The sequence below is a fragment of the Canis aureus genome, chromosome 13 (genome assembly GCF_053574225.1).
Source record: "Canis aureus isolate CA01 chromosome 13, VMU_Caureus_v.1.0, whole genome shotgun sequence".
In the NCBI taxonomy this organism is placed as follows: domain Eukaryota; kingdom Metazoa; phylum Chordata; class Mammalia; order Carnivora; family Canidae; genus Canis; species Canis aureus.
In genome coordinates, this window is record NC_135623.1 from 68,447,344 (window position 1) to 68,474,388 (window position 27,045).

Sequence of the window (27,045 nt, forward strand, 5' to 3'; positions counted from 1 at the left end):
GGCGGGCGCGGGGGGCGCGGGAGCCCGGCCTTCGGGGGCCGCTGAGCCCGCGGGGACTTCGGCCGCCGGCGGGGCGAGCTGCGCGCGGGGGCGCCCGCTCCCCGGAGCCGCCCGCCCCCTCCCGCCGCCGCACCTGCCCCCCCCCCCCCCCCCCCCGGGGCCCTCCCGCCGGCCGGCGGCGCCCGCATGTGTCGGGACACCTGAGCCGCCGCGGGTCGCCCAGGCCGCCGGGAGGCGCGCAGCCCCGGGCCCACCTGCCGCGGCGGGAGCAGGATGGGGCTGGCGGCGCTCGCCCCGGGGATGCTCGTGTGGCTGCTCGCCTCGGGGATGCTGCTCCCCGGGGAGCCCCGGGCGCGCGCCGGCCTCGCCTCCGAGGACGCTTCGGACGGGAACGAGGGCGACGGAGCGGACGCCATCGACTACAGGGACCCCTGCAAGGCCGGTGAGTGGCCCCGGGCCGCGGCGGGACCTCACCTGCGCCCCCCGCCCCGCTCCTCCGCTGCCCGCCCCGGGCGCCCGCGGCCCCCCCTTTGGGCCGCACGTCCGGGGCGCTCGGGTCCCCGCCTCCCCCGCTCCGGGCCGGGGGCTGCGCGCGTCTGCGGGGCGCCTCCTCGCCCCGTCCCGGGCGCCCCCAGCCCCGGCTGCCGGCGCCCCCCGAAGCGGGCGGGACGGAGCCCTCGGGGCCGCGCGGGGTCCAGGCGGAGGGGGCGCCCGGACCGCCCCGGAGCTCCCACGGCGGGGGCGACCACGTGCGTCGGCCCGTCCGAACGACGCCCCGAAATAAAGAAGACCCCAGAAGCCCGCACGCGTGCGAGTGGTCACCCCGTTCAGACTCGTGCCCTCGCTCCGTGCACGCCCCGGGGATGCGCTGCGGCCGAGCCCGAGCCCAGCCGGGCGCCCCGGGACCGTCTCCGTCCCGCTCGGGGGCGCCCCCGCAATCCCCCCGGGTCGCAGCCGCGCGGGTCCCGGGTCCGAGGGCGAGGGCTCCGGGGTCCCAGGGCGGGGGTCCCGGGTCCCAGGGCGGGGGCTCCGGGTCCGAGGATGGGAGTCCCGGGGTCCCAAGGCGGGGGTCTCGGGGTCCGAGGATGGGGGTCCTGGGTCCGAGGATGGGGGTCTCGGGGTCCGAGGGCGGGGGTCTCGGGGTCGAGGATGGGGGTCACGGGTCCGAGGTTCCGGGTCCGGGGGCGGGGTCGCGGGGTCCGGGGGCGGGGTCCTGGGTCCGAGGGCGGGGGCTCCGGGTCCGAGGGCGGGGGGTCCGGGTCCGAGGATGGGAGTCCCGGGGTCCCAAGGCGGGGGTCTCGGGGTCCGAGGATGGGGGTCCTGGGTCCGAGGTTGGGGTCTCGGGGTCCGAGGGCGGGGGCTCCGGGGTCCGGGGCCAGGGGTCCCGGGGGTCCGAGGGCGGGAGCTCCGGGGTCCCAGGGCGGGGGTCCCGGGTCCCAGGGCGGGGGCTCCGGGTCCGAGGATGGGAGTCCCGGGGTCCCAAGGCGGGGGTCTCGGGGTCCGAGGATGGGGGTCCTGGGTCCGAGGTTGGGGTCTCGGGGTCCGAGGGCGGGGGTCTCGGGGTCGAGGATGGGGGTCACGGGTCCGAGGTCCCGGGTCCGGGGGCGGGGTCGCGGGGTCGCGGGGTCCGGGGGCGGGGTCCTGGGTCCGAGGGCGGGGTCGCGGGGTCCGGGGCCGGGGGTCCCGGGGGTCCGAGGACGGGAGCTCCGGGGTCCCAGGGCGGGGGTCCCGGGTCCCGGGTCCCAGGGCAGGGGCTCCGGGTCCGAGGATGGGAGTCCCGAGGTCCCAAGATGGGGGTCTCGGGGTCCGAGGATGGGGGTCCCGGGTCCGAGGGCGGGGGCTCCCGGTCAGAGGGTGGGGTCCCGGGTCCGAGCTCCCGGGTCCGGGGGCGGGGGTCTCGGGGTCCGAGGGCGGGGGTTCCGGGGGTCCGAGGGCGGGGGCTCCGGGGATCCGGGTCCGGGGGCGGGGGTCCCGGGGTCCAAGGGCGGGGGCTCCGGGTCCGAGGGCGGGGGTCCCGGGGTCGAGGATGGGGATCCCCGGTCCGAGCTCCCGGGTCCGGGGGCGGGGTCTCGGGGTCCGAGGGCGGGGGTCCCGGGTCCGGGGGCGGGGTCCCGGGTCCGAGGGCGGGGGCTCCGGGTGGGGGGGTGTCCCGGGGGTCCGAGGGCGGGGGCTCAGCGGCGGCCTGGGAGGGAGGGCGCGCCGGTCCCGCGGGAGTGGGGGTGGGGGTGGGGTCGGGGGGCGGAGGCGGGGGCGGGGGGGCGGTCCCAGGTGCCCCTGCCTCGGCGAGGCTGGCCTTGGCCGGAGCTGCCCGTCCGTGGGTCCGTCCGTCCGAGCGTCCGCCCGCGGGTGGGCCGTTCTGGGTCCGAGGGAGGAGGCTGTGCGCGGCGAGGGGCGCGGCGAGGGGCGCGGCGGGCCCCGGACGGGCGGGGCGGACCCCTGGTGCTCCCCGGGGCGCAGCTCGGAACCGCCCGGAGCCGCCCCCGCCCTGCTCTCCTTCGCAGGTGCCCGTCGCCCCGGCCCCTCGGTCCGTCCCAGCGCAGGTCTGTCGGGCTCCCCCGTGGATGGTCGCGGCAGGCGCCGCCCTGCTGGGTGGGTGACCACCGTCACTCCCGAACATCCTTTTTTTTCCTTCGAAAAAGGACTTTTGAATCGGGTTTGCGACTGGGTGAAGATCGTAGACGTCCCTGTTTTAGCTGAAGGAGAGATGAAGTGTTATTTCTAAAGAGCGTCTAGGAAAACGTCTGATGCTCTGTTGTGGGAAAGATTCAACTGGCTATCCATGTTAAAAAAAAAAAAAAACCCACAAAAACTCCAATGCATATGTATCCATTGGCCTGATGGCAGGAATGTAATATAGTTTTCTATACAGATTCAACAGAAGTTCATGCCTTTTAAAAATCATTCATTTCAAATATGAACATAAGAAGTCTCCAAAATTAGTACTATTTTCAGAAATGATGTTGTTTAGGTTTACCTTGTGTTAGAAGTTGTCTAGGGTAACGTCGTAGACATAATTGTTTCCTTTTTTCTATTTAAGAATGTTTTCAATTTTAAGATTTAAGTGGTTGCGCCATGTGTATTGAACTTCGCCTCAAGCATAAATGTTTATTATCCTCAGCAAATAAACATCTAGGGCAAGAAAAAGACCTTCAGGAGCATTTACTTTTGTTTTTCCTTTATTTTAGAAGATAACTGTTGAAGATAAAACAACAAAAACAACTTTAAAAGTGGATTATTACTCAAAACTTATTTCTTCCCTGTCGTTGAGTGCAAGAATATACCTACCTGTGTATGTGTGTATATTTATATGTGTAATGAAAGAGAACTAAGAATGGCCCAAGTGGAAGGCTGAGAAGTATATCCAAAATCTGAGATCACTTTTTAAATGACCAACCCTGCTTTTTAAATTAAGTGACATGAAAGGTTTTAATTTCCCATCTTGGCTAAAGAGTGGCAAAATCTTTTTCTTTTTCTTTTTTTCCCTTTTGGTGGCCTCCCTTTTGGCACTGTTTAAGACGAGTAAAAGTTGTAATAACAGGAAAAAAAAAAAAACGAAATAGCACATTGAAATCCCAGATAAGAGTCCAAAAAAGGTCACTAAAATAAGAAAGTTGAGGATAGATAAGTGAAAGAAGGCCACAGGAAAGCAAGAGAGGGTGCTCTCCAGATTCTGGGGCACCTTTGATCTGCCCTTTCGAAAGAGCTAGAGTGGAGGGCGAGGGCCATAAAATAAAGTGTCCTTTCTGAACTTCTCCAACAAGATCCTGCTTTTTCTCAAGCTATGCAGTGGCTCGGTGTCATAACGACTGGCATCGCTTTATAGTCCCAAAAGCGCTTGGAAGTACATTATTCAGCTCAACAATTTGTTAATCTTCCCATTACGCAGGTAGGAAAGCAGATGCTCCATGAGCTCAAATGGTTGTTAAGATTATCCAGAGCTTGATGTGGTGTCTTCTGGCTGTAAAACCTGGCACGTAGATAGACAGACAGACAAATAATTACACTGCATTCTCAGCCAGCCTTTTGGAGGCCTTCCTTGAAAAACAAACAATAGAAATTTAATCTGGTTTACCTAGAGTCTAGACTAAAAGAAGTGCAGTTACTTTCACATCTGATAAGCGTGAAATGACTAAGAATATGGTTTCATCTTTTCCAAACCCGGTTACAGTATAAAGTCTTTGAGGGCAGAGGTCATGCCCGATTTTTAATGTTTATCACAGGGATAGATTACCACTGCTGATATCTAGTAAGTTCTCAGTTCCTTTTCGATATCTATAGACTATACATATTGATCTTCATCCCTTAGCTACAGACTTCTGTTCTAACCAGTAATGTTACCCGAGGAGAAATCGTCTTCATATCGCTCGTTAAAAATTGTGCCCTTTTTAATGTATCTGTGAAACGGTGTAGTTTTGATACCCACGAGAACTCCGATGATTTCAGGTTCGTGAAACCAGTGGACAAAGAGGAAGCCTTGTGTGAACTGAACATTCACTTAGAAAGACATTTTGGTGTAAGTGACAGTAGGTAAGTTAGTGCAGTGCAGCTTCAGGTCTATTTCTATAGCCAAGTCCATTGGGACGGAATATAGGTAATTAATCTCTCTCTCTGTATATATATATATAGATAAACACAAAGACGCAGCTAATTCAGAGGGATCTCTGATTGTCTTTCTTCAGCACAGTACATAGTCATCTGAGTTTGCAGTCTTACTGTCTAGTTCAGAAGGTTCCTGAGGGACACGGGGGAGCTGATGCTGCAGGAGGCCATTCCAGAACAGAGAGAGGCAGAGGTATCCTGTTTCAGTGTTGTCCTGTTCCAATAGGTGTTAATCAGAGTATTAATAGCTGTGAAGAGCCTGGGCAGATTCGGTGTGCAGCTTAATCTCTCAGGTTCGTCTAGAAATTACCTGGACAGACAGAGACCCGAGAGACCGACTCTGTAGCAGGAAAGCTCAGGGCAATTGAAAATATAACATGCAGTAAAAGGGATGAAAGAATTTGATAGTTTGAATGACGGGTAAACGTAAACCGTTTGTTCAGAAGCTTGTCCTTATCCTCTTTGGATAAGCGTGAACACCCTGAAAGAAGAAGAAGGAAAAAAAGGCTTTCTATCTTGAATCTTCTGAGTAAATGACTCCTTTCCTTGGAAAAACTCCAAACATGATTAAAGGTCAGTGACTTGCAAGGTTAAATTAGCCTTTAGAGTGGCGTATGCGAGCCTGTTTACCTAGAAACCGGGTTTGGGCGTCCTCAAGGAGTCTTCTTGCTGCTGTTCTTTAAGATCAGCCTCCCGGGGCCCTCGTACACGAATTCTTGGGGTGCTCTTCCTAAGTTTATAAGCTCTTGGAAAGATCGCCCCTTCTTTCAGTCCTCGGTGCCGGGCTCCCCAGCTCCGCGGTCAGCCTCCTAAGTATGACATTTCAGAATTTGATGTCCAACCCTGTGTCGACTTTATTCTTTCTTAGTATTAAATATTGAAGCATGTATTTCTTGGTCAGCACCTCCGTCAGTTGCCAAACCCTCATGTTAAAAAATGCATTTCATGGAGTGGCTTCTCTTTACCAGCCTCTTTTCTTTTGGTTTTCAGGCCTCAGATCTTGTTTTTTCTTTTTCCCTTTTTTTTTTTTTTTTTTTCCCATCCCTCCTGTTTCTGATGCCAATTCAGAAGTGGCCAAAATATGGTTCTTGCAAAAGGAATGGACAGACATTACATTCTATGTACTTGGATTCTCTTCATCCTTTGCCAGTAGTGATTCTGTAGCCTTCGTCGTGAGGGTCCCCGTCCAATTTTGGCCCATAAATGGCCATTCCTGTCACTAGGTATGGATTAGATAGACTTTTTTTTTCTCTTAAATATATTCCCATAGAGTAAACCGTTTTTGAAGCTCCTTTTTGTTTGTTTCTTTACATCTCGTCTCCTGAGGTCTTCCCATGTTCTTGCCTCTGAGGAAGGTACCGTCACTTGCAAGTTCAACTCGTAGTTGGAATCCCTCCTCGGAGGCAGCTCGGGTAATCGTTAATGGAATTTTTATGATTTCTGATTCAGACCTACTGAATTAGAGTCCCCCCTTCTCTGTTTAGGCCTCCTTAGTCTATGGTGGAACAGTTAAAAGGGGGTAGGAGCCTTGCAAAGGCTTTTTGAGAAACTTAGCATGTACTTGCACACGTTTCCTCTTGCCGTCACGATGGCTCACTTTTTTACGAAAGCCTAATGTGTGCCGTGTGTGGTCTCTTCTGCAAAACCATATTGTCTTCCCCTGTGGTATATGTAAGGACCCTATTTTTGTACATCTTAGCAGCTTCCCCTGATTTAAAATTTAATCTCACTTGCCTCTAGTTACCATCCCGTTCTTTGTAAACCTTAAGAATATTAGTCACATTATGATCCCTTAGGCCTCTTCACCAGCGGGTGTATTGGACAGAGGTTAGCCCTTAAATGTTTCTAGAACTCAGATGGATGGTATCAAGTGCTAGGGATCGACCAGCATTATTTCTTTTCTTTTTAGAATATTATCTATTAGTTCTTATTAGTACCTTAGACCCATCTGCTTAGAATATTTAAAACTAGGACCTCCCTAAGCTTTTCTAAGAATGCTTGGAAAAGATAGAGGCCAATAATCCATTTAAAATGAGGCCTTACACATCCTGCTGGGACCATCTGGTGTCTGGGGAGGTGGGGGAAGGGGACCATGCTGCTCCCCTGAACTGGAGGAAAGCCCCCTGCAGCATCTCGAGCCCGTAGCTAGGCCTGGGCCAGGCCGAGGCTCAGGTGCCCGGCAAAGTTTCTGGGGATGTAGGGCATCCTCTACTGGGGGAACTTTGAGGCCTCTTACGGTTCTTTCCTAGTCCAAGATCTGGACTTAATCCTGGACCGATCCTCCCTAAATGATGGAGTGAAGAGTCCTCCCCCCAGCCCTGGATCCAGTAGAATGATTTAGCAATATGGCTTTAGTGGTTTATTTCCTTTAGTTATCTAGTGAATAATGATGCTTGGGGAGGAACATTTAAAAAATTATAGCCTTAAAGCTACGGAATGAACTGCACAGAATGTGTTCTTTCCCAGAAAGCAGGAGGGAGAGAATCCCTTGCTTATTTATTTAGTTCTTGCCATTGTCAGCCCTGAAAATGGGATATTGACGATTAGATTCTGAGACTTTGTGGGTTGGCTGATGGAAGGCTTGTGCTGTCAGCTCTTTGCAAAACGTGTGCTAATCCTGTCAAGCCGTTTGAAAGAGCTGACTATATACTTGTATTAAGAAGTATTGCACATTAGGTGTTAATTGAAATCCAGAAAGCGAACCAAGGAGGCGTTCGCTGGTCTTACTCAGCTCTTCTCTTGCAACTTATATTTATAGTTTGAGCTAAACTATTTGCCGTGGACCATATTTAAAAAACAGCAACAACAACAACAAAAGCACAGCTTTCTTAATGATGAGAGCCCTTTAAAAAGTTGAAACCGTGCTTGAAGGAGGCCTGAAGTGTTTGCACGTGTATTATTTTCCCCAAACAAAATCTAACGTTGTGTATTAGTGAGCTACTCAAAGCATTTACCTAAATGTTTAAAAAAAGACACCCCGACAGTGTTTAGCGCGCTACACCGTTCTACAAGCCGCAGTTGCACGGGCACCGAGTCACAGAGCCTGCACGTGTTGTGGGCATTTGCTGCCTTCCCCGGGGTGTGAACTTCCAGTGGGGGCCGTTAGCTCGTGTGTTGGGGGAGGCGGGGGTGGGGGGGTGTAGGAGGGTCGGCCAGCTGCTTCTTTCCTTACGTTTCCCATCTGTGCTACTCGGGTGGGACCGCCGGGCCCCCGGGTGCCCCGGCCCGGTGGGCCATCTCCTTTGGCCATGAGTGGACTTGAGGTGCTCCCGGGGTGGTGTCTGTTGTTGAGCAGCGTTGGGAAGCCCCGTGGCCTCGGTTCCGTGGAGCGGCCCATGGGAAGGACGGGGCTCTGTTCCTCGGGGCTCCTGGTTCTGACCCCGAGCACCTAGCAGATGGGGCTTTGCGACGTTCTGTGCTACCCCTCACGTTGGACGTTAGACTTTTGAAATGCCCCAAGGAAGAACATCCTGCTGCACTAGAAAACAGCCGCGTGGAGAACTTTCTAGAGAACGAGCCCATATACCTGGTAGATCCAGGCATGGCCTCTGTGACTCCTGTCACAGTAGCGTAGTTCACAGTTTCACGTTAAGCCTCTTCAGCGGTCGCCTGCCTTGGCCCTGTGTCCGTGAGCGAAGGTGACAGTTCCCCTTCTGGGGCACACGGGGACGCGGGGCGGGAAGGCTCGGCCGCAGGCCGTGGTGACAGTCGCCGAGTGATCAGAACTTGAACCCAGGGGCCGTATGTCAGGTGCTGGCTCTTGGCCCCCCTCCACGGGCTCCCCGGCCAGCCCCGGTGTATTAGGGCTGGCGATACTGGGGGCGCCCGGGGGCTCGGTGCTTGAGGTGGGGCAGCTGCCCCCCGCCTAGGGCCTGACCCGGGTCCCGGGATCGAGTCCTGCATCAGGCTTCCCCCGGGGAGCCTGCTTCTCCCCCTGCCTGCGTCCCTGCTTCTATCTCTGGGTCTCTCGTGAATAATAATAAAAAAAATGACCTGCAGTTGAGGTGGTGGCGCCTGTGGCACGGGCGTCCAGCTGTCGCGCAGGTGCTCCCTGTAGGGAGAAGCGTGTTGCCATCGACGGCTCGCGCTGTCACCTGCCCGCTGCACGGTCGGAGGAAGCCGGGGCACCTCGGGCGGGGCCTGGTCCCTGTCCCGAGTGTTCTCCAAGTGGGGCCGGTTGCAGACGAGATGCCCGGCGGGGTGTGGGCCCCGTAAGGAGGCACAGGATCCATCTGAGCAGAGTCCGCGCCGCGCTGGATCTGAGCGGGGCCCGTCCTTAGAGCCCCGTTCTTGGCACAGGCGCTGACGTGTTGTGTGGCAGGCGTTAACCTGTGTCACACTGGAGACTTGCTGTGTGAGTGTCCGTCAGTGCGTGACTCGGGCCCCCGAGAGTGAGAAGCACGTCCTGGCAAATGCAGGCCATTCAGGAAAGTGCTTTGCTGTGTACGTTATGTGCGGGGATGATGTGTGAATGCCTTTGAGAAAACAAATATGCTGAGACAAGGCTCTTTTTTTAAATTTTCTTTATTTTCATTTTTATTTATTTTTTATTTTTTTTGAGACAAGGATCTTAAAGAACTTCATCTTCTCAATCCTAACTTGCCTGAAAACCCAAAGGTCAAAAGCTTGAAAGCTTCGCGGGGATCATAGGGGTAACTAGACTCCTCGGATCTGCCCTGTGGTTTCCTAAGACTAGGAAGTCTGGCATGTTCGAAATATATACTTTATGTGATATTTACTAAATTACAATTTCTTTGAAGAAAGCCTGCTACTTTGAGCAAATTATCATGTGTTCTAGGAGGAAGAGTTCCTTCTTGTATTTTTTCTCAAACAAATGCGTAAGAACAGAATCTGGTAAAACAGGCTTCCTTTCTTGTTCTCTTCTTTTCTAAACCTAAGAACCGAGGGGACTTTTTTTTTTTTTTTTTCTTTTAGATACACATTTTAGTCCCAGGGGAAGAAATGGCATCTCTCTGGACCTGGGTAGACTGCGGCCTACAGGCAGTGACCAGGGGAGGAATAATTAGGATTTGCCATTTGGAATGGGTAATGGATGTCGCGACCTAAACCAGGAGTTGGTGTGGAATCATGTTTCTGGGGGGAAAGAGATTTGTGAGATTTGTCGGGTCAACTAATGACCAAGAGTCAAACACAGAAAAAACGATATTGATGATAAGATACGTCTCCAGGGTGTCCAGGATTAAAAAGAATTTACAATAAGGGTAGATTTCTAGTGTATGTAATGGTGGAAGGGGCTTCATACACAACACTGTGTGTATCATTAAAAAGTGCTCTGTAAAGTATCTTATCTCTCTTTTTTTTAATTTTTAAAAATTAATTAATTAATTTATTTATGATAGTCACAGAGAGAGAGAGAGAGAGAGAGAGAGGCAGAGACACAGGCAGAGGGAGAAGCAGGCTCCATGCACCGGGAGCCCGACGTGGGATTCGATCCCGGGTCTCCAGGATCGCGCCCTGGGCCGAAGGCAGGCGCTAAACTGCTGAGCCACCCGAGGATCCCCAAGTATCTTATTTCTATATTGAATGGTAGCTGTGGCTTCGTGTTTTAGGATAACTTACTCTAGGTCACCCAGTGATACAAACAGAATCTGAATCCAGAACTCTGGATTCCGTGTGTTGCCATGCTGCTGCTTCTCTCTCCCTCCCTCTCTCGCTCTTTTGGATGGGGATATTTTTGAAACTTGGGGTTGGTTTCAAAGATTATTTTTTAATATTTCAGCGAAACATAATAGTACATCTGTTAAAAACTTGGCATCTAGAGCGAGATGGGTGTGGCTTCTAATATCAGACCCACCCTATGGTAGTTGTGGCTTTTTGCGACCTCCACAATACTTCGGTTTTCTGATCCGTAAAATGGAGATGCTGTTATGATCCTCATGGTGTTATTACAAGACCTAAATAAATGTTAGGTAACGACCACTCTGTCTGGAACATAGTAAACACTGTATAATTTTTACTCGTCGTGCCAAAAATATAGAGGAGGTGGAGGATTTCTTTTTTAATTGCAGCTACTTATTTGTGGGAAGATGATCTTTATCAAAACACTTGTAGATAGAGTTCTTTTTTCTTGTCATATATAAAAATGCTTTCATGTCTCAAGTCCTCCAAACCTTGCATTTGAGAGGTTAAGTCCCTAAGTGGAAAGGTAGGGGAGGTTTGGAGAGGTAACGGGGACAACCAACATACACATTTCAGTGTGTTGTTCTCTTGCCTATTTGCTCAAATGCTTAGTAGATCTAAAATATATTGACGATTTTCAATTCACATTGACTAATATGTGACTAGAATCTTGGCTATGTAGTCTTTCAGTAATTTCTGGTACAGATTTTGCCATCTGGGTTAATTTGAGGAGCTTACATACTCACAATCCTATGTTTACACAGAGCTAAGATTAAGCACATGGCTCTAAGCTACAAATATTCAGAAATTCATCAAACCTTAATCGAACACTTGCTGTTGATGAAACGTGGGTTTATCCTTGGAGTTGTAGAAATGTGAAATATGATACAATGCCTGACCCGGTGTAAAGTCTTAACTTTATCATTTTTAGATAGACAATATTTTATGTATAAATAATTGTATACTAATCACTGAACTGAATGCTGAAGTTATTTCAATTTATACATTTGAAAATGGTACTATTATAAGTCGTGACAGTCAAGATGTATATTCTTTTAAATTTTTCCTGCAATTTTCTTTACTCATGATATGTGAAGAGTAAGCCTTTGTGGAGGGCATAAACACTTTTAAGAAAGTACTTTGCAGACTTTGTTATTTGGCAGGGGATTGGGAGGGGAGGTGACTGATAATTACACAATTATTTGGAAGAGGTCTGTATTGGTAATATGATTTTTCAATTATTTTTCTCAGATAGATCGATTTAGCAATTTCAACTTATTTTTTGTCATATTTTCCCACATCATCTACTAGAGCACATTTCGGCCCTTCGCACAATGTCCTTATCCTTACATACATTTAAATATACATGGTTGACTTTTTCTTTGGTTGCAGGTCCAGGAGAAGCAAAAACAAATGGTAAATTGAAAAAAACAAAGTGTCTAGTCTTTTTTCACTTGCAATATTCTACTGTGGTTTTGAAAAGCAAATATAAGTTTTGCTTTCTTTAAATAATTCTGTGTGGCTAGGTGGTATGGCAATCGAAAAACAAACTATCGGTAATAAGAAATGTAATTTCCACTGCTGGCTGTGCTGTTGTACTTGTGTGTAACCTTAGGGATATCCCTTGATTTTCTGGGACTGCAATTTCTGAGGTTTAGAAACCTCGAAGGCTGTCCAAGCTACAAAGCCTTTTGAACCCTCGCGTCCCTGACAACAGAAGCAAGAGCTCCTCTGAAGTGGTACCAGGAAGTTGCAGGGCCAGTGTCCCGTAGCGTTCATTAAGAGGGAAGGGAAGATGCTTCTACCTCCCCAGCGGGCACTCTTGTTAAGGCCTCAGGTTTCTCGTGGCTCCAGCCCAATCATGGCAGCCAGCGGATGCAGCCGCAGTCACTGTGGAGCTCCTTGACTTGACTTTGCCAAAATCATCATTGAAAGCATTTATGCATAATATTCCATCCCTCTTTTCCAGCTTCAGTCCATCAGGAAAAAAATCTGCCAACACAGTGACCAGGTATTCAGGCATCACCTATGTGCTTTTCAGAACTTGTTGGGCTCACGTGCCATTAGAGTCAGTGTCGCTTGATATGTTTCAAGGGAGAGATGATTGCTTGTTGGATGAGCCGAAAATGGCCAGTGGATGGGGAAAATTCAGTTCTTTCAACTTTGAGGTCGATATTCATAATGGAGAGAACGAGTGCTATAGGCAAGTTTCTGCGGGAAAGTTCTGATCTATAAAATGGAGAATCTGTGGGAAAGTTTATCTGGCTTAAAACATGAAATGTACAGTATATTAAAAGATACCTTCTTATATCAAATAATCACATATCTATGCCTGGAAACATTCTTCCACTTGGCATAAGTGTATATTGTTAATTATCTCTATAAAATTCAGTTTCAAAAACCTTCAATTTATTTAAATTGTCTGGTAAAGAACTACTTTTTTCATCATAAGTTAATATTTTATGTATGAAGAGTTTTTTAATGAAGAATCTCAAATTCTCAAACAAATCATTGCCAAAGGAAGTCTCCATTCTTGAGCTTTTATAATAGTAAAGAATGAACGCCAGTAGACATTAATAGTATGGATGTAGGTAGTATGGTTTTCCTTAAAGAGCACTGGGTATCATGTCAGAAGACTTAGGTGCAATTCTAGGGTCTTCTGTGTTTAATTCTATTAATTTGGTCTACTTACTGCTGCTGAACTTAAATTCTCTTATTTCTAATATGGGGGTGGGGTTACCTCATCTATGAAACAAGTAAGGATTAAATGCATAAGTGTGATGCACTGTACAAATGCAAATTAATACACCGATATTTTGCACCTGATGTGTCTCAGGAAGATTGGGGAATACTAATAAGATGTGTCCCCTCCAGTAATGATTTCAAAATCCACCAGAAAAAAAAGCAGCACATATTTCAATTATCAATGTGAAAGTGCAGTAAACAAAATATCATGGTAACACGGAGGAAGGAATGCATTAATTGCATTTGTGTTTGGGAAGGGTTTTCAAGGAAGGTGACATTTGAGTTGGATCTTGGTCTTATAAGTTTCTTCCTGGACAAAAGGTGGTGTAAAACTTTACAGAGTCCAATAAATAAGATAAAAACTGAAGTTGTAAAGATTCATGAAATTTTATGAAAGAGGAGGTGGTAAATAGCCCAATGTGGGTAGTGCAGAGGGTATGTAAGGGTTTATGCTTTGGCAAGAAATGATTTGGGAAGGTGCAACGTAAAGGATTTGTAAGGCCCAGGGGGGTTGTTGTCTGGATCCCCATTTGCAGCAGGAAGGTGATTTACTGAATATTTAGGTCAGGTTACTGGCTTGAAAACAACCTTATTTTTTAAAGATTGGTGAGGATGTAAAGAATGGTTTGATAGGGTAGCAGGAGGAAGTAAGGCGCAGGTAGGAGCAGGAGACTTGTAAGAGCTACCCTAGAAATGATGGCAAGTTGATGAGTGCTTGCATTTGTACCGTGGCCGTGGTTAGGGAAAAGAGGGGTTGGCTTTCAGAGACCAACTGGATAGCACTGGAGTAAGGGTCAGAGGGTAGAAGAAAAGGAAGACTCAAAGATGATGTCTCCAGGGCTGTACGCTTGAGTCACTGGAGAAGCAGGGATACAAAAGAGCAAGGTAAGAAACACAGACTAAGAAAAACACAGTTTGTCTTTTGTAGAGAAATATAAATTTGGTTTTATGATCCCTTTGAGTCACACTGACCAGATGTTTGTTATCGTAGATCCCCTCATGTTGTTATTCTTCAAGGATATATTGATTATATTCAGACTTCTTTATTCTTTATTAATTATTATTATTAATTGCAAGGGAACAATTGTCGTGTCTCACTGTTTAAATTGGAATTGCTTTGACTCTAAGGATTAATTTAGAGAGAATTATTTTTTATGCTAGTGAGTCTTCTAATCCATGAACATGGTATGTATCTGCATTTGTTTAGGTTTTCTTTAATACTATTTAACACATTTTTAGTATTTTTAACTATGAAGGTTTTTTCTTTCTGCTTGTTTTGACAAATTTATTCGTATGTATTTTCTATTTCTTGATGACATAATTATACCACTTTATAAATGGTACTTTTAAGCCATTTGCTGCTGTTGTGAAATGTATTTGACTTCTGTTATGTTTGCTTTTTACCCCAAATCTTTGCCAAACTTTCATTCATATTAATAATTTATCTCTATATTCTTCACACAGGCAATCAAATCATCTGCAGTAAACTTGTAGCTTTGTCTCTTCCTTTACAATTCCTATGCTCTTAATTTACTTTGATTTTCTTCCCTTATGTGCTGGTAGTCTTCCCGTGTTATTTGGAAATGACGATTGAGGGCTAGATTACTCTGTTCTCAGTTCCAAGTAGAATGCTTTATTTATTAATTATGCTATTTGGTGTCTTAAAAAAAAGATACCTTTTATCAGATTAAGGAATTCTGCTTTTACTGAGATGATAGGATTATCTTTATCCTACCAGTTACTGTGGTGTATTAGAGTAATTGATGTACTAATATTAACCCTCTTTGCATTTCTGGGATGAAACCAATTTGAACATAATCCATTACTCTTTTAAAATCCTTGTATTCTGTTTATTGATACATACTTTAGAATTTTTGTTTCTGTGTTCATTAGTTAATTTGCCTGACTTCTTTTTTTACTGTTCTTATTGAGCTTTGGTGTCAAGGCTGTGTTAGCCTCATAAATACTCTGGAATATTTTGTGGAAGACTGGAGTTGTTTGTTCCTTTACTGAATTGAAGTGATTATTCTTTGTTTCTGTCCAGTGTAAACTTAAACTAAGTTATCTGCTTGAGTTTATTGGGCTACCATGGTAGTATTAATTTAGAATGCAGACCTGCTTTGGGAATGATTTTTGCCTATGACACTTGAGAGGATATTTGCTTTTTTCTCTCCTATTTAGTTTTAAGCTTCTAGATAATCAGATTCTGTACAGTTACCTTAGGTGATACGAGTTTAATATTCATTCTTCCTTATAGTCAGGCAGCCCAGATTTGGGAGCCTTAGTATTTTTGGGGAGAGTTATCTGTTATACTTTCCAGCTTTGTGGGCCTTGTGCTGTGTCTTCTTTCTTCTGAGTCGTGGTTGACAACAGATTTTAATCATCAGGTCAACCGAGCTTGGCAAATGCCCTCACTGGAGAGCTGGCTTTAGTCTTCTGCCTATTCTTTTGGGTTTCCTCTTTCACTCAGCCATGAAAATGTTTACTCATCCTGTCATACATCCGGGGGGATTTTTTAAACTATTTTATCTACCAGTTTTAGTTATGCAGGAAGCTCCAGTACACGGTCTGCCATGTTGGTAGAAACTGCAGTCTTTATAAAGGATTTTGAGTGTTAAAAAGGACTTTATAATGTTAAGCATCATCAAGGAATTTCTTTTTAGAATTTACAAATTATGATTAAATGGCTTTATTCAAAAGGAATTTATCATTTTATATTAAATATAATCATAAGATTTTCTATGAGAATATACCATATGTTTAATTTGGTTCATAATGACCAAGCCACCATTTGCTTGAGCTGACTTTTCAGGACATTCATTCAGTCCTAAGTATGCACCAGAGGTCCAGAAGTTTCATAAGTTTTGTGTGAATATATCAATGTAAATGTAAACATTTTCATGCCCTTCACTTGAAAGAATTCAATTCAAATTTCATGGGAAAAGAAAATCTATATGTAACACAAACTAGCCATTGTGATTTGCAAGGGAAAGACTTGCTTGAATGAAGCAGTATACACAGGTTACCTGCACTGACTTGCTGTCTCTTTTACCTTGTTAGAAAAAGCTAGGATTAGGATTTTCGTTAATTTGCTGTGATGTAGATCAGGAATGTGTTTTAGCATATTGTGATATCTAATGCAATTTGTTTTATTGATTTTGAAAACATAGAGAAGCAACCCACCATTATTTAATCTTTTATTTTTTTAAATTAATAAGATTTTTTTAAATTTAAAATAAGCAGAATTTTGTTAATCTCCTAACAAAACTCTGTTTTGTTTATTACGTTTATTAAAACTCTGACTAATATGACTTTAACCTCAATTAACAATTAACTCATTCAAAATTTCCTGTATTACTTTTGAGTTGTAAGTCCTCAAAGTAAATATTATTCTCTACATTGTAGAAATATAGCTCTGAAGGTACTCTTAGGGATTATAACCTAAAACTCCTCATTTTAGAGGCATTACAGCACTGTTTTGAAGTCCTAACCAATCCCAGTTACCATGCTTAACCTACACTGAAACAGACTATGCAGATAGGTTGAGCTGGAGATGGTGATTTGTATGTATGAATGGAAGTGAGTTAGTGAATGTGTCATCTCTGATTCAGTAGTTTCCTGAAAATATGCTATTAATGTTTTCTTTCAAATAAGCATTGCTTTCTCTATACTTTTTTCTTTTCTTTCTTTTCTTTCTTTTCTTTTCTTTTCTTTCTTTTCTTTTTTCTTTTCTTTTCTTTCTTTTCTCTTTTCTTTTCTTCTTTTCTTCTTCTTTTTTTTTTTAAGATTGTATTTATTTATTCATGAGAGACAGAGAAAGAGAGAGGCAGAGACACAGGCAGAGGGAGAAGCAGGCTCCATGCAGGGAGCCCGATGTGGGACTCGATCCCGGGTCTCCAGGATCACGTCCTGGGCCGAAGGCAGGCGCTATACTGCTGAGCCACCCAGGCTGCCCTCTATACTTCTTTTAAAACACAGTACTCTTTTCTGGATAAGTATTAAGTCATTAACATGGAAGATTAGGTCCGTTTTATAAATGTACTAGGAACAGAAAATAAGAAAGTCAGAATGAAACTCTGAGGATAATCCTATCCGACTTCACTTTGCTTTTGGGCAGGTTCTGGTCAGGGTACCTCAGTGACTCTCTTGCCCTTAAACTTGTGCATTCTTTTGTATTGGTGCCTCTGCATCATGCTCAGTTTTTCTTACTTAACCTTGATCTGGGTTGTGCTTATAGACATTTTTCTTCTTCAAATAAATTCTCCTGACCTTACTTTAGAGGAGTTCATCTTCAAGATGGTAACCATTTCTGTCAACCTCATTCTTCATCACAGCTTCAAATTGTGCTTGTCATTTTGAGTCTTTAGTGAGCATGTAAGCTTGCACTGAGCTTTTGAGTGAGAGTATCACTGATAGTCTTATCAACTTCCATTGAATGATAATAATTTTTAAACTGCTTTTTTTAGTAAGATTTTCTACATAGGTGTTCACTACCTAAAGAAAATTTGATCAAAATCAAATGACTATATTTCTTAAAATGGGGCTGAATAAAATCTTAATAAATTCAAACTATGTGAACTTCTACTTCTGGCCAGAGTGGGGTAAAAGGGGCCAGATTATCACTGTGCCTGAAGCAAGTGAAAAAGTGGACAAAGTATAAGGAACAATAGTTCTAAGACATTAAGCATCAAGCAACAAAGGGCAGTGGTCTTTGGGAGATAGGAAATAAAAGAGGCGTAGAACAGGATTGGGGAATCCAGGCAGAGACCAGAAGTCTCCTTATGTTGAGGATATGGAGCTGGGAGTCCAGAACTCAAGGCAGCTAGAATTTGCAGGGCAAAATACCAGAGAGGAGATTGATGCACAGAGAAAAAGCTCTTGAGATCTGCAGAAAATCCCTTTGTCTTTTGTTATTCAGCAGATTGTCCATCCTGAAGAGTTAGCTGACTACTGATTGGTCTATGCTTGTAAGAAGTCCATCCAAGGCTCAGGAAATAACTACCCTAAAAAGATAAGGTCGAGAAATCCTTGGAGCTCTCACAGAGCTGGTAACAGTGTCCTGTTTACACCTTGCAGAATGGAAAAACTCCATAATTCACTAAATATCAGGTAAAATCTGACAAGCATTTTTCCAGAATATTGGCAAAAACTTAGCTCTAGACTGAACACTGTTCTGGGCCTTTCTAACAAAACTTGAAAAAAAGACCAGAAAGGATCCAAGTTACTGGACTGTTTTCCAGAACAAAACTCAAGAATATTTATAGAAATATAAAAATATCCGGGAGTTGCATCTGGCATGCAATCGATATCGCAGCATTGCTTTAAGAGGCAAAACAAAAACAAAAACAAAAAAGCACCCCTGCGAACACAAAGAGAAAACATTGGAAACAATGAGAATGTCTATTGTTAAAAAAATGGTTGATTAAAATATGTTAATGTGGTTGGTAGAGAATAAAATAAAGAAGTTGAAAGAGAATTAGTTAAGCATGTATCTCTTGACCTAGAGACATTCATGGTATATAATAAAGGGGAAAAAGTGAGTTCCAAAAACACCCACAAAGAGAAATTCTGTATTTGTCTATATATTGTTTACAGACAAAAGATAAGGAAATGGAAAAAGATAAGGAAGGATACACACTGGAGTGTTAGTATTTGTTAGCTGAGGAAATGAAACTGAGGTCGGGTGTGGAGACCACATATCGGCACTCCTGACTTTATTGTACTTTAATACAGATGCTGTGTCTTTGCAGATACTGTGTTTTTTACAAATTGAAGGTCTGTGGCAACTCTACATTGAGCAAGTCTGTTAGTGCCAGTTTTCCAAGAGCATATGCTTATGCTTATTTCGTGTCTCTGTGTCACACTTTGGTAATTCTCACAATATTAACACAATTTTTTTATTACTACGTTCGTTATGATGATCTACAATCAGTGATTATGATTCATTGAAAGCTCAGATAGTGGTTAGCATTTTTTAATTAAGGCATGTACATTTTTTTTCTTGACATAATGCTATTATACACTTCATAGACTGTAGTATAGTGTTAACCTAACTTTTATATGCACTAGGAAACCAAAACATTCATTTGACTCATTTTATTGCCATATTTGCTTTATTGAGGTGGTCTGGAACTGAACCTGCAAGATCTCTGAAGTCTGCCAATAATTTTTTCTTTCATATAATTGAATTATTTCAGTTGTAAAAGAAGCACAAATTATCTTGTAATTTTTTAATCCTTAAAATATTTAAGAGAATGACAAGACTATATGAGGATATTAAAGATCTTTATAATATAAGATGACAGCATGGAAATATTAATTTGACTATATGCTTTGAATCTGTAGCTATAAAAATGAGATATGCATTTGGATAAAAATTAGTAAGAACTTCAGAGTTTTTTTAAAAGAGTGCTAGATATAAGTATACTTCCCCCCATTTATATCTGAATACTTGTGGGCAATAATAATGATAGCTCTGTGATATAAAGTATGTGAAATATAGATGGATGTGGACAAAGTGTAGATGAGAAAATGTAAAAATGAACAGTGTTAGGATGGCAGGTTATGATTCATTTTATGTTTTCAATTTCCCCAAACTGTATGTAATGTTGTACTGTCTTTATAATAAAAAATAACTCAAAACCCAACAGGGCCTGCAAAGAACCACAAAAATATGATTTACAATGAGGAGAAAAATCAATAAAACTTTTAAAGCATCTCAGAAATGATACAGATGATAGGACTAGTGGGCAAAAACATTAAAATAATTATCACAACGGTATTTTATATATTTAAGAAGCTAGAAGAAATGTTTAACATATCATTTGGAGACCTGAAGGATATAAAAAAGACCCAAATTGAATTTGTAGAGAAGAAATATCCAGTGTCTGAGATTAAAAATACCCTGAATGGTATTACCAACAGATTATACAGGGCAGAAGAAAAGGTTAGTAAGCTTGAACACTATACAAGAAACTATGTAAAATGGAACACAGAGAAAAAGGACTTTCAAGATACGAGCAGAGCATCCATGAGCTGTGGCGCAAGGTCGAGTAACATAATATTGCAAGCAATTGGAATTATATTTTTTAAGATTTATTTATTTTAGAGAGAGAGAGAGAGAGCACACAGCAGGAGGAAGGGAGAGGAGAGAGAGACAGAGAGAAAAAGAGAGATCAGTGGGGAGGAGCAGAGGAGAAGGAGAGAGAGTCCCAGCCAGACTCCTCGCCAAGCACAGAGCCCGAGGCGGGCCTTGATCACATGACTCTGGGGTCATGCCATGAGCCAAAACCAAGAGTGGGTCACTTAACTGACTGAGCCACCCAAGTGCCCTGCAAGTAACCGGAATTCTTGAAGGAGAAGAGATAAACGTGGTGGTGGAACTCAGCCTAGAAAACCATACATAATGACTCTCTAATGAATCTCTAAATGTGACAGAAACAATCAATCCGTGCATGCAATAATCTCCGCACACCTGCGGTACAAGAGACCTGAAGAAACTGCACTATGTCACATCACAATCGTACTTCTTAAAAACAGCGATAAAGAGAAACGATGAAAGAAACCAGAGAGAAGAGCACATTACAGAGGGACATGCAAGGGAACCGTAGGTGGGGGAGCAAAAAGAAGAATGACAGCGGGTTTCTCATGGTCAGCGCTGCAAACTGGTGGACGGTGGAGCATGTCTTCAAAGTACCGAAAGAAAAACATTGTCAATCTAGAATCTTTTACACAGTGAAGATACCTCTCGGTAATGAAGGCGAAGTACTTTTTCAAGCATATGAGAGCTGAACAAAGTTGTAAGTATCCAGCTTACCCTGCCCTACAAGAAATGTTAAAAGAAGTCCTTCAAGGAGAGGGCAAATGGCAACAGGACCGTCTGAATCTACTCAGAGGAGTGAAGAGCATGGGAAACGATGACTCCATTGGAAACAACTTTTCTTTCGTTGTTTGAATCTCTAGTTTAACCTTTCCTTCTGTCCTGTCTTAATGTGTCTCATTTCACAAAGGATTTGGTGTTCTACATTCTCCCTGCGTATTGTGTCTTTCCACACTGCCATCCAGTTCGCATCTCCTGAGCCGTATTTACCTTGTTATCTTCCCTCCCTACTGTCCTCCTTTTGCTGGCATACCCTGCTCATACCCCCTCCCTCCCTGAACCTGCACACATCCACACATGCACACACACACACTTGTGCACCCCTCCTCTTGTAGTGGTGCAATTTGGTTAAAATTAGCATCGAGTACAACTTTGAGGAGGTCCTAGAATAATTAAGAGTGGTAAATCCTGGAAATGGTTAGGGTTAGGGACTGAAATGAAAAGAGAACATCCGAATATGTTAAAACCAATGTTATGATTTCTAATCTGTTTTCTAAAAGCATCATCAGTTGCTTATCTGACTTGTTCTCTGGTTGCTCACCAATGAGGCATCCCACAAATGTCCAGGGAGGCAGATGCCCTCATTATCTTCTAAAGTGACTGCTTGTCTTTGTAGAGTAATAATAATGCCCCAATTCATTTCAAGATAGGAGCAATTTTCTAAGTGTTATAGGTCAAGAGTCATCCACTCCTGACTTGATTTTATAAATGAAAGTTTTATTAAAAAAAAAAAAGCTTTATTGAAACACAGCCGTGTCTCATCTTTTCCGTATTGTCTATGGCTGTTTTCATGCTACAATAGCAGAATTCAGTAATTGCAACGACTATAGTTAGTATGGACCTCTCATAAGCCTAAATTGTTTACCTTTTGGTCCTTTAAGGAAATGTTCACTGGCCCCTATAGTTACTTAAAATTAATGAGAGCAAACACAGTACTTACTACCTACTATTTTTTTTTTTACTTTCTTTTTTTAGAGAGAAAGTATCTGTGCATGTGTGCATATGCCGAGAGGGGAAGGGCAGAAGGAGAAGGAGAGAGAGAATCTTAAGCAGGCTCCACACTGAGATCACGACTTGAGCAGAAATCAAGAGTCAGATGCTTAACTGACTGAGCCACTCAGGCGCCCCTATGTACTAAGCTTTAAAAAAATATGTTAAGTACAAATATTAATTTTAATACTCATAAAAACCATATAATGTGGGTACTGTTCCAACACCTATTTAGCTGAGGAAACCGAGGCACACAGCATTTTATCCTAAGTCATAAACTTAATAAGTGGTAGGGCCAGGATTCAAACAAAGGTGGCTTGACTCCAAAGTCTGGGTTTTTAACAGCTGTCTCATACTGCTGCTCCAATTAAAGAAATAAAGGAAATACAGAACTAAAAAAATCCGGCACATAGAGCACATGGTTAATTTATGGTGGACAGCCAACCAATTTGGGTGAAAAGCAGAGAATTATTTAAATTACAAGAAAGAAGAGAAGATATATTTAATTAGTTTTAATTATTGCAGTTTCTTCAGGCTTATCCACAAAAGAATAATTAAATGACTAGCTGTTTTTTTTTTTTTTTTTTTTCTAATTTAGTTTTAAACAGCCTCAGCGAGTTACCTGTTTGAATTAGACCCGCATGTCAGGATGGTAATTCTGTAAGATCAGTAGACTCGGACTCCTTTTGTCATCTTCCCTATTTCTCTATTTGTCTTTTCTTTTCCATTTGGTTCAGTGTCACATCCATGGAACTTTTCCACTGAGGAAGCAAAATCATTTCCAAAAGTTTAGTTCCATGACTCTGAGTTTTCCTTAAACCTGTTTTATATTTTCTGCATCGCTGTAGTAGAGAAATCAGTAAGCATTTATATTGCTAATTGTTTGCAACTAAAACACGTGAAACAAAACAGGCTCAAGAGGTTCTGACAGCTTGCTTATTTTTCTTGAAATTATGTGAGTCTGAATTTTTGACGCAGTGGTCTCGAAAAGTTGAAGAATTATAAACACGCAATTTGGGAACGGCTTCTTCTTGTGAAGACTATACTTGCGACCAGAGTTTAGCATGAACTAAATTTAAGAGGACATCATGGTTAAGCTTTTATTAAAAGACCATCTTGCTGTAGCCGTATTTATTTTCGAACTCAAACCATAATGTCTTTTCTCTTTTAGAGCTATGATATTTCTTTCAAGGTAGGAAGCACGAGTTTCGTTTATCACGAGATGTTAAAGTAATACCGATTCATTGTATCCGTATAACCACACGAGCTATAAAATAAATGTGAGCATTTTCTTTTACTAGGCCCCGGTGGCATATATGAGAACTTAGAGGAGGATCTCGAAGAGGGTGTCTTGTCCGAAAAAGAGATGATAATCCGGTCGGGAGTAATAGGATGCATATACAGATGATCGTGATAAAAAATGCAGAGTAAGATCGGGTTCACGCAGGACACTTCATCCCCCTGTGATAGGTATTGACTCACCTACTCAGGACAGTGCCACAGATCGCCATGAGATGCAGCAAACATCTGCAGCAACCTGTGCTATAGGACTTAGAAAGGAAAAGGTATTCTTTTACTAGTTCACCTTGGGATGCTCTACAAAAAGGTGTGGACTGGGTTTTCAGTAGACAGGGAGGATTAGATCATAATGAAATACTAAATATGTCCACAGCACTTGGTGTTTTCCCGAACGCTTCCATCCGTCTAATCTGATTTTACAACAACCTACTAGAACAAGTAACATGGATATTTTTATTTTGCAAATAATCTGAGATGAGAGGTTAAGCGTCTCGGGCAGACACAACTGGTAAGTGGAGACGTTGCTCTTTAGGGTCTTCCAACTCTGAACCCTCTAAGTTTTGTATTGGAGCAGCCTTTAGAGAGGAGGGTGGAAAGCACAACGCTCCACTCGTTCCGCCTTGAACTCAGGTAAAGGAGGTTGGAAATTAAGCTGGGAGTCAGGGAGGGTTTAGACTCTGAAGCTCCTGAAAGGCCTGGGAAGGGATTTGAAGTGGGGGTTTTCTCTTGAAAACGAGTAGACCATCGCAAGAACCCAGGCAAAACAGGCCTGTGCCCCCGACCAGAGTGTGAGTGATGTGAGGCGGGAGAGCAGTGTTCAGATTCTGGATGCGATTTGGAGACCGAGCCACTGCACATGCTGATGAACACGCGTGGGGGCTTGGGAGAAGGCGAGGGTCAAGAATGGATCCAAAGGTTACAATTCGGAGGAGTACAGAGCCGGGTGTTAGATGTATGGAGTCTCGATGCCGGTGAGACATCCAAGTGGTGATGTCACACGGGCCGCTGGACACTGGAGGTTAGAGGTGAGCGTCGAGTCTGGGCTGGAGGGACAAAGGGACGAGTCCTCAGAACGGAGGTGGTGCTTCCGGAGGGGAGGCTGGGCGAATCCTTAGGGGAACGAGAAGGGGTCTGGGAACTGGTTCTGGGCCGCTCCAGCGACCTGAAACCCTGTGGAGGAGGAGGAGGAGGAGGAGGAGGAGGAGGAGGAGGAGGAGGAGGAGGAGGAGGAGGAGGAGGAGGAGGAGGAGGAGGAGGAGGAGGCACTTGGGCTCTTGTACCGGAGCAGTGGCTGCGCCAGCAGAAGCTGCCACGAGGCTGCCAAGTATGGGAGAGCGGTAAAGGCAAGTCGAAACATAGCTCGGAAGCAACTTGGAGAGATTTCTAGAGATTTCTCGACCGTGCTACGGGCATAATGGTAGGTTAGGCATGGAGTAGTCCGAGAAGGGCCATCGTAAGACGCTGTAGCGGCTTATTTGTCGGGTGAAGCAGTGCTCATGGCTGTCGCAGGAACCGAGTGAGAAGCGAAGGGGGAAACCGAGACCGGAGAAGGCGAGGGAGGTGCCTGTGGCCTTACCATGCACAGTAGAACTTTCCTTGCTGTTGGTACTCAGGTCAGGTGAAGCTTCAGTCGGTGCCGTGGGCCCTGCTGTCAAAGATCTTGCGAGCTCCGTGTATTTCGTGAGGCTAAACCGGTTAGGGGTCAGGATAAAGTGGAGAGAGCAGTAAGGGAAACAACAGAGACGGTTGGAAGGCGGTGACAGGCTGTGGGGACCCGAGGGCCCGGCCCGGCCCGGCCGCGTGGCTTTCTGGAAGCCCGGACGCCGGGGTCTCGGGGCCTCGGGGCTGGGTGCGTGGCCCAGGGCGCAGCTTTCGCGGAGAAGGGAAGGGAAAGCACATCGGAGGGTCTGGGGGCCCCTAGATCAGGGGGGCAGGTCCCAGGAGCAGGCCGGACTGGGGGGCGACCGAGGGCCCGTCTTCCTTCGCCCGTCGGCCTCACCCGGTTGGTTGAGGTGTCGCTCTCCGTAGTTTCACGAGGAAGACAAGGAGGAGGGAGCACAAGGAGAGGCCCGGTGGGGCCTCCCGAGGCATCGGGGGACTGGGCCCTCCTCCTCTTCCTCCTCCTCCTCCTCCTCGGGCCTCGGGCTGCGGCCCTCCCGGGAGCCCAGACGTGGGGGCCGCTCGCAAGACGGGGCCTGTCCTCAGCCCTGGGCAGGGTCTAGGACTCCTGGAGCCCAGGAGAGCGGGTCCCCGAAACGCCTGCAGCCTGGGGGTGCCGGGGAGCTGGCGGCCTGGGCGCGGGGGGCCTCCTCTGGCTGGGGGTCTGGGGGGCCTGGGCACCCCGGGTCGACACCTGCCTGGGCCACAGGCAGCCGAGGGACAGGGCCCCGAGCCCGAAACCTGGGACCCTCGGTGTGCGTGAGCGGCTCCCCTCCCTGACGCGGGGACAGCCCCGCTGTGTCACACGTGTGTAAGGCACCCGCGGGGGCTTCCAGACCGCAGTGTTTCTGGCACATAAATGTGACAGTTTGTGCTTCTGTTGAATGTGACAGTGTTTCCTTTGTTCTGCCGAAGACCTAGACCCGCAGGTGTCCTCCAGAGAGAGAGGGTCCCCGAGTCCCGAGGCCCGTGCCCGTGGGCCGGCTCCCTCCCTGGCCTCCTGGCCCCGAGCTCCAGGCCGCCTCTCTGACCCCCGCTCCCCGCCTAACTGTCCCACACTGACCCCCCGACCCGCAGTTTGACCCCCTCCCTGGCTGCCCCCTGACTGTCCTTCCAGAAGCTGAGCTGCCCGCGGCCGTGACCAGGTGAACAGTCCCAAACCCGCCAAAGCATCACGGGCGCTCGGGGACATTTTTACGGTGACAGACTGGCAGGTCCGGGCCGGAGGCGATTGCCCGACGCCCAAGGCCGCCGCCAGCCCGGAGCCTGGGCCCGTGGGCCGCCGCACGGGAAGCGGGGGGCCCCGCAGTCTCTCGGGGCTCAGTGTTCTGGGCTCTTCTCGGCTGTGGGGAGGCCGAGATGAGGCATCACCCTGTCCTGGCGCCTTGGTCGGCACGAGAGGACACCCCGGCCTCCCGGAGCTTGTGACAGCAAGTCACATGGAGCGTCGTCCCCGGGGGGGTGCTCGTCTCGCCGTCCCGTGGAGAAGAACACGAGGGGGTTGAGCTGTTGTGTTTTTTTTTTTTTTCCCTCTTTAATCAAATATAAACCACTGAATGCACTGGGGTTCACAAGCGGATGCTTTCCGAAAATCAGCATCATGCCACATAAACTGTGAAGTGCCTACACGCTCGTTCCAGTTCTTGGAATAAGACAATCCAGCCAGTTTCCCAAAGAATGTTGTTGCTTGAATAACAAGTCCAGATCATTGATTGCTGTTGTTCCCTTTAGTACACGATTAGTTTCTTACGATTAAAATACCCCGTGACAATCAAGTTATGTCTGTTAAGGGGTGGGGTCAACGCTGGGGATGTCATCGGGTGCCAGGGACAAGCAAAACGCGCTGAGGTCCTCACGTTGCCGACGATTGTCTATTTTTATCGTGTGAAGAGAGCCTTTGCGAGCTGAGTGTCCCTGCCCGGCCCCTCGTGTCACCCTCCTAGGACGGCACATGCCGATCACTAGTTGGGCTGTGGCTTAATTACAGACCACTGCGTGCGGCAGGTGAAATGATGTATAATTTACGCACCTGGGAAACTCGGGGCAGAGCTGATCCCGCTTAGGTGGGAGAGTCTAAATACCGTGCTCCAGGGCCAAGTGCCTGGCTGCCGGGCCCCCCTCCCACGCCTCCCCTTTAATTTGCAGCCGAGCACAGTAGCCGCCGTCTGGCCGTAGCCCCTGAGCCCGGGGCCCGCGTGAAATGCTGACGTTTTAGTGTCTGGTGTTTGCCTCAC

The 27,045-nt window shown here is 46.4% G+C and overlaps 1 protein-coding gene across 2 annotated transcripts in view; it reads left to right on the plus strand.

Moving 5' to 3' along the window:
• Positions 1-257: 257 nt before the first annotated feature.
• Positions 258-27,045, plus strand: part of TLL1 (tolloid like 1) — a 192,530-nt gene continuing 165,742 nt past the window's right edge. For both annotated transcript variants that reach the window (XM_077846571.1, XM_077846572.1), the window contains exon 1: positions 258-442. In XM_077846571.1, the coding sequence (XP_077702697.1) occupies positions 274-442 (169 nt within the window). In that variant the 5' untranslated portion in view covers positions 258-273. The remainder of the gene's footprint in view (positions 443-27,045) is intronic.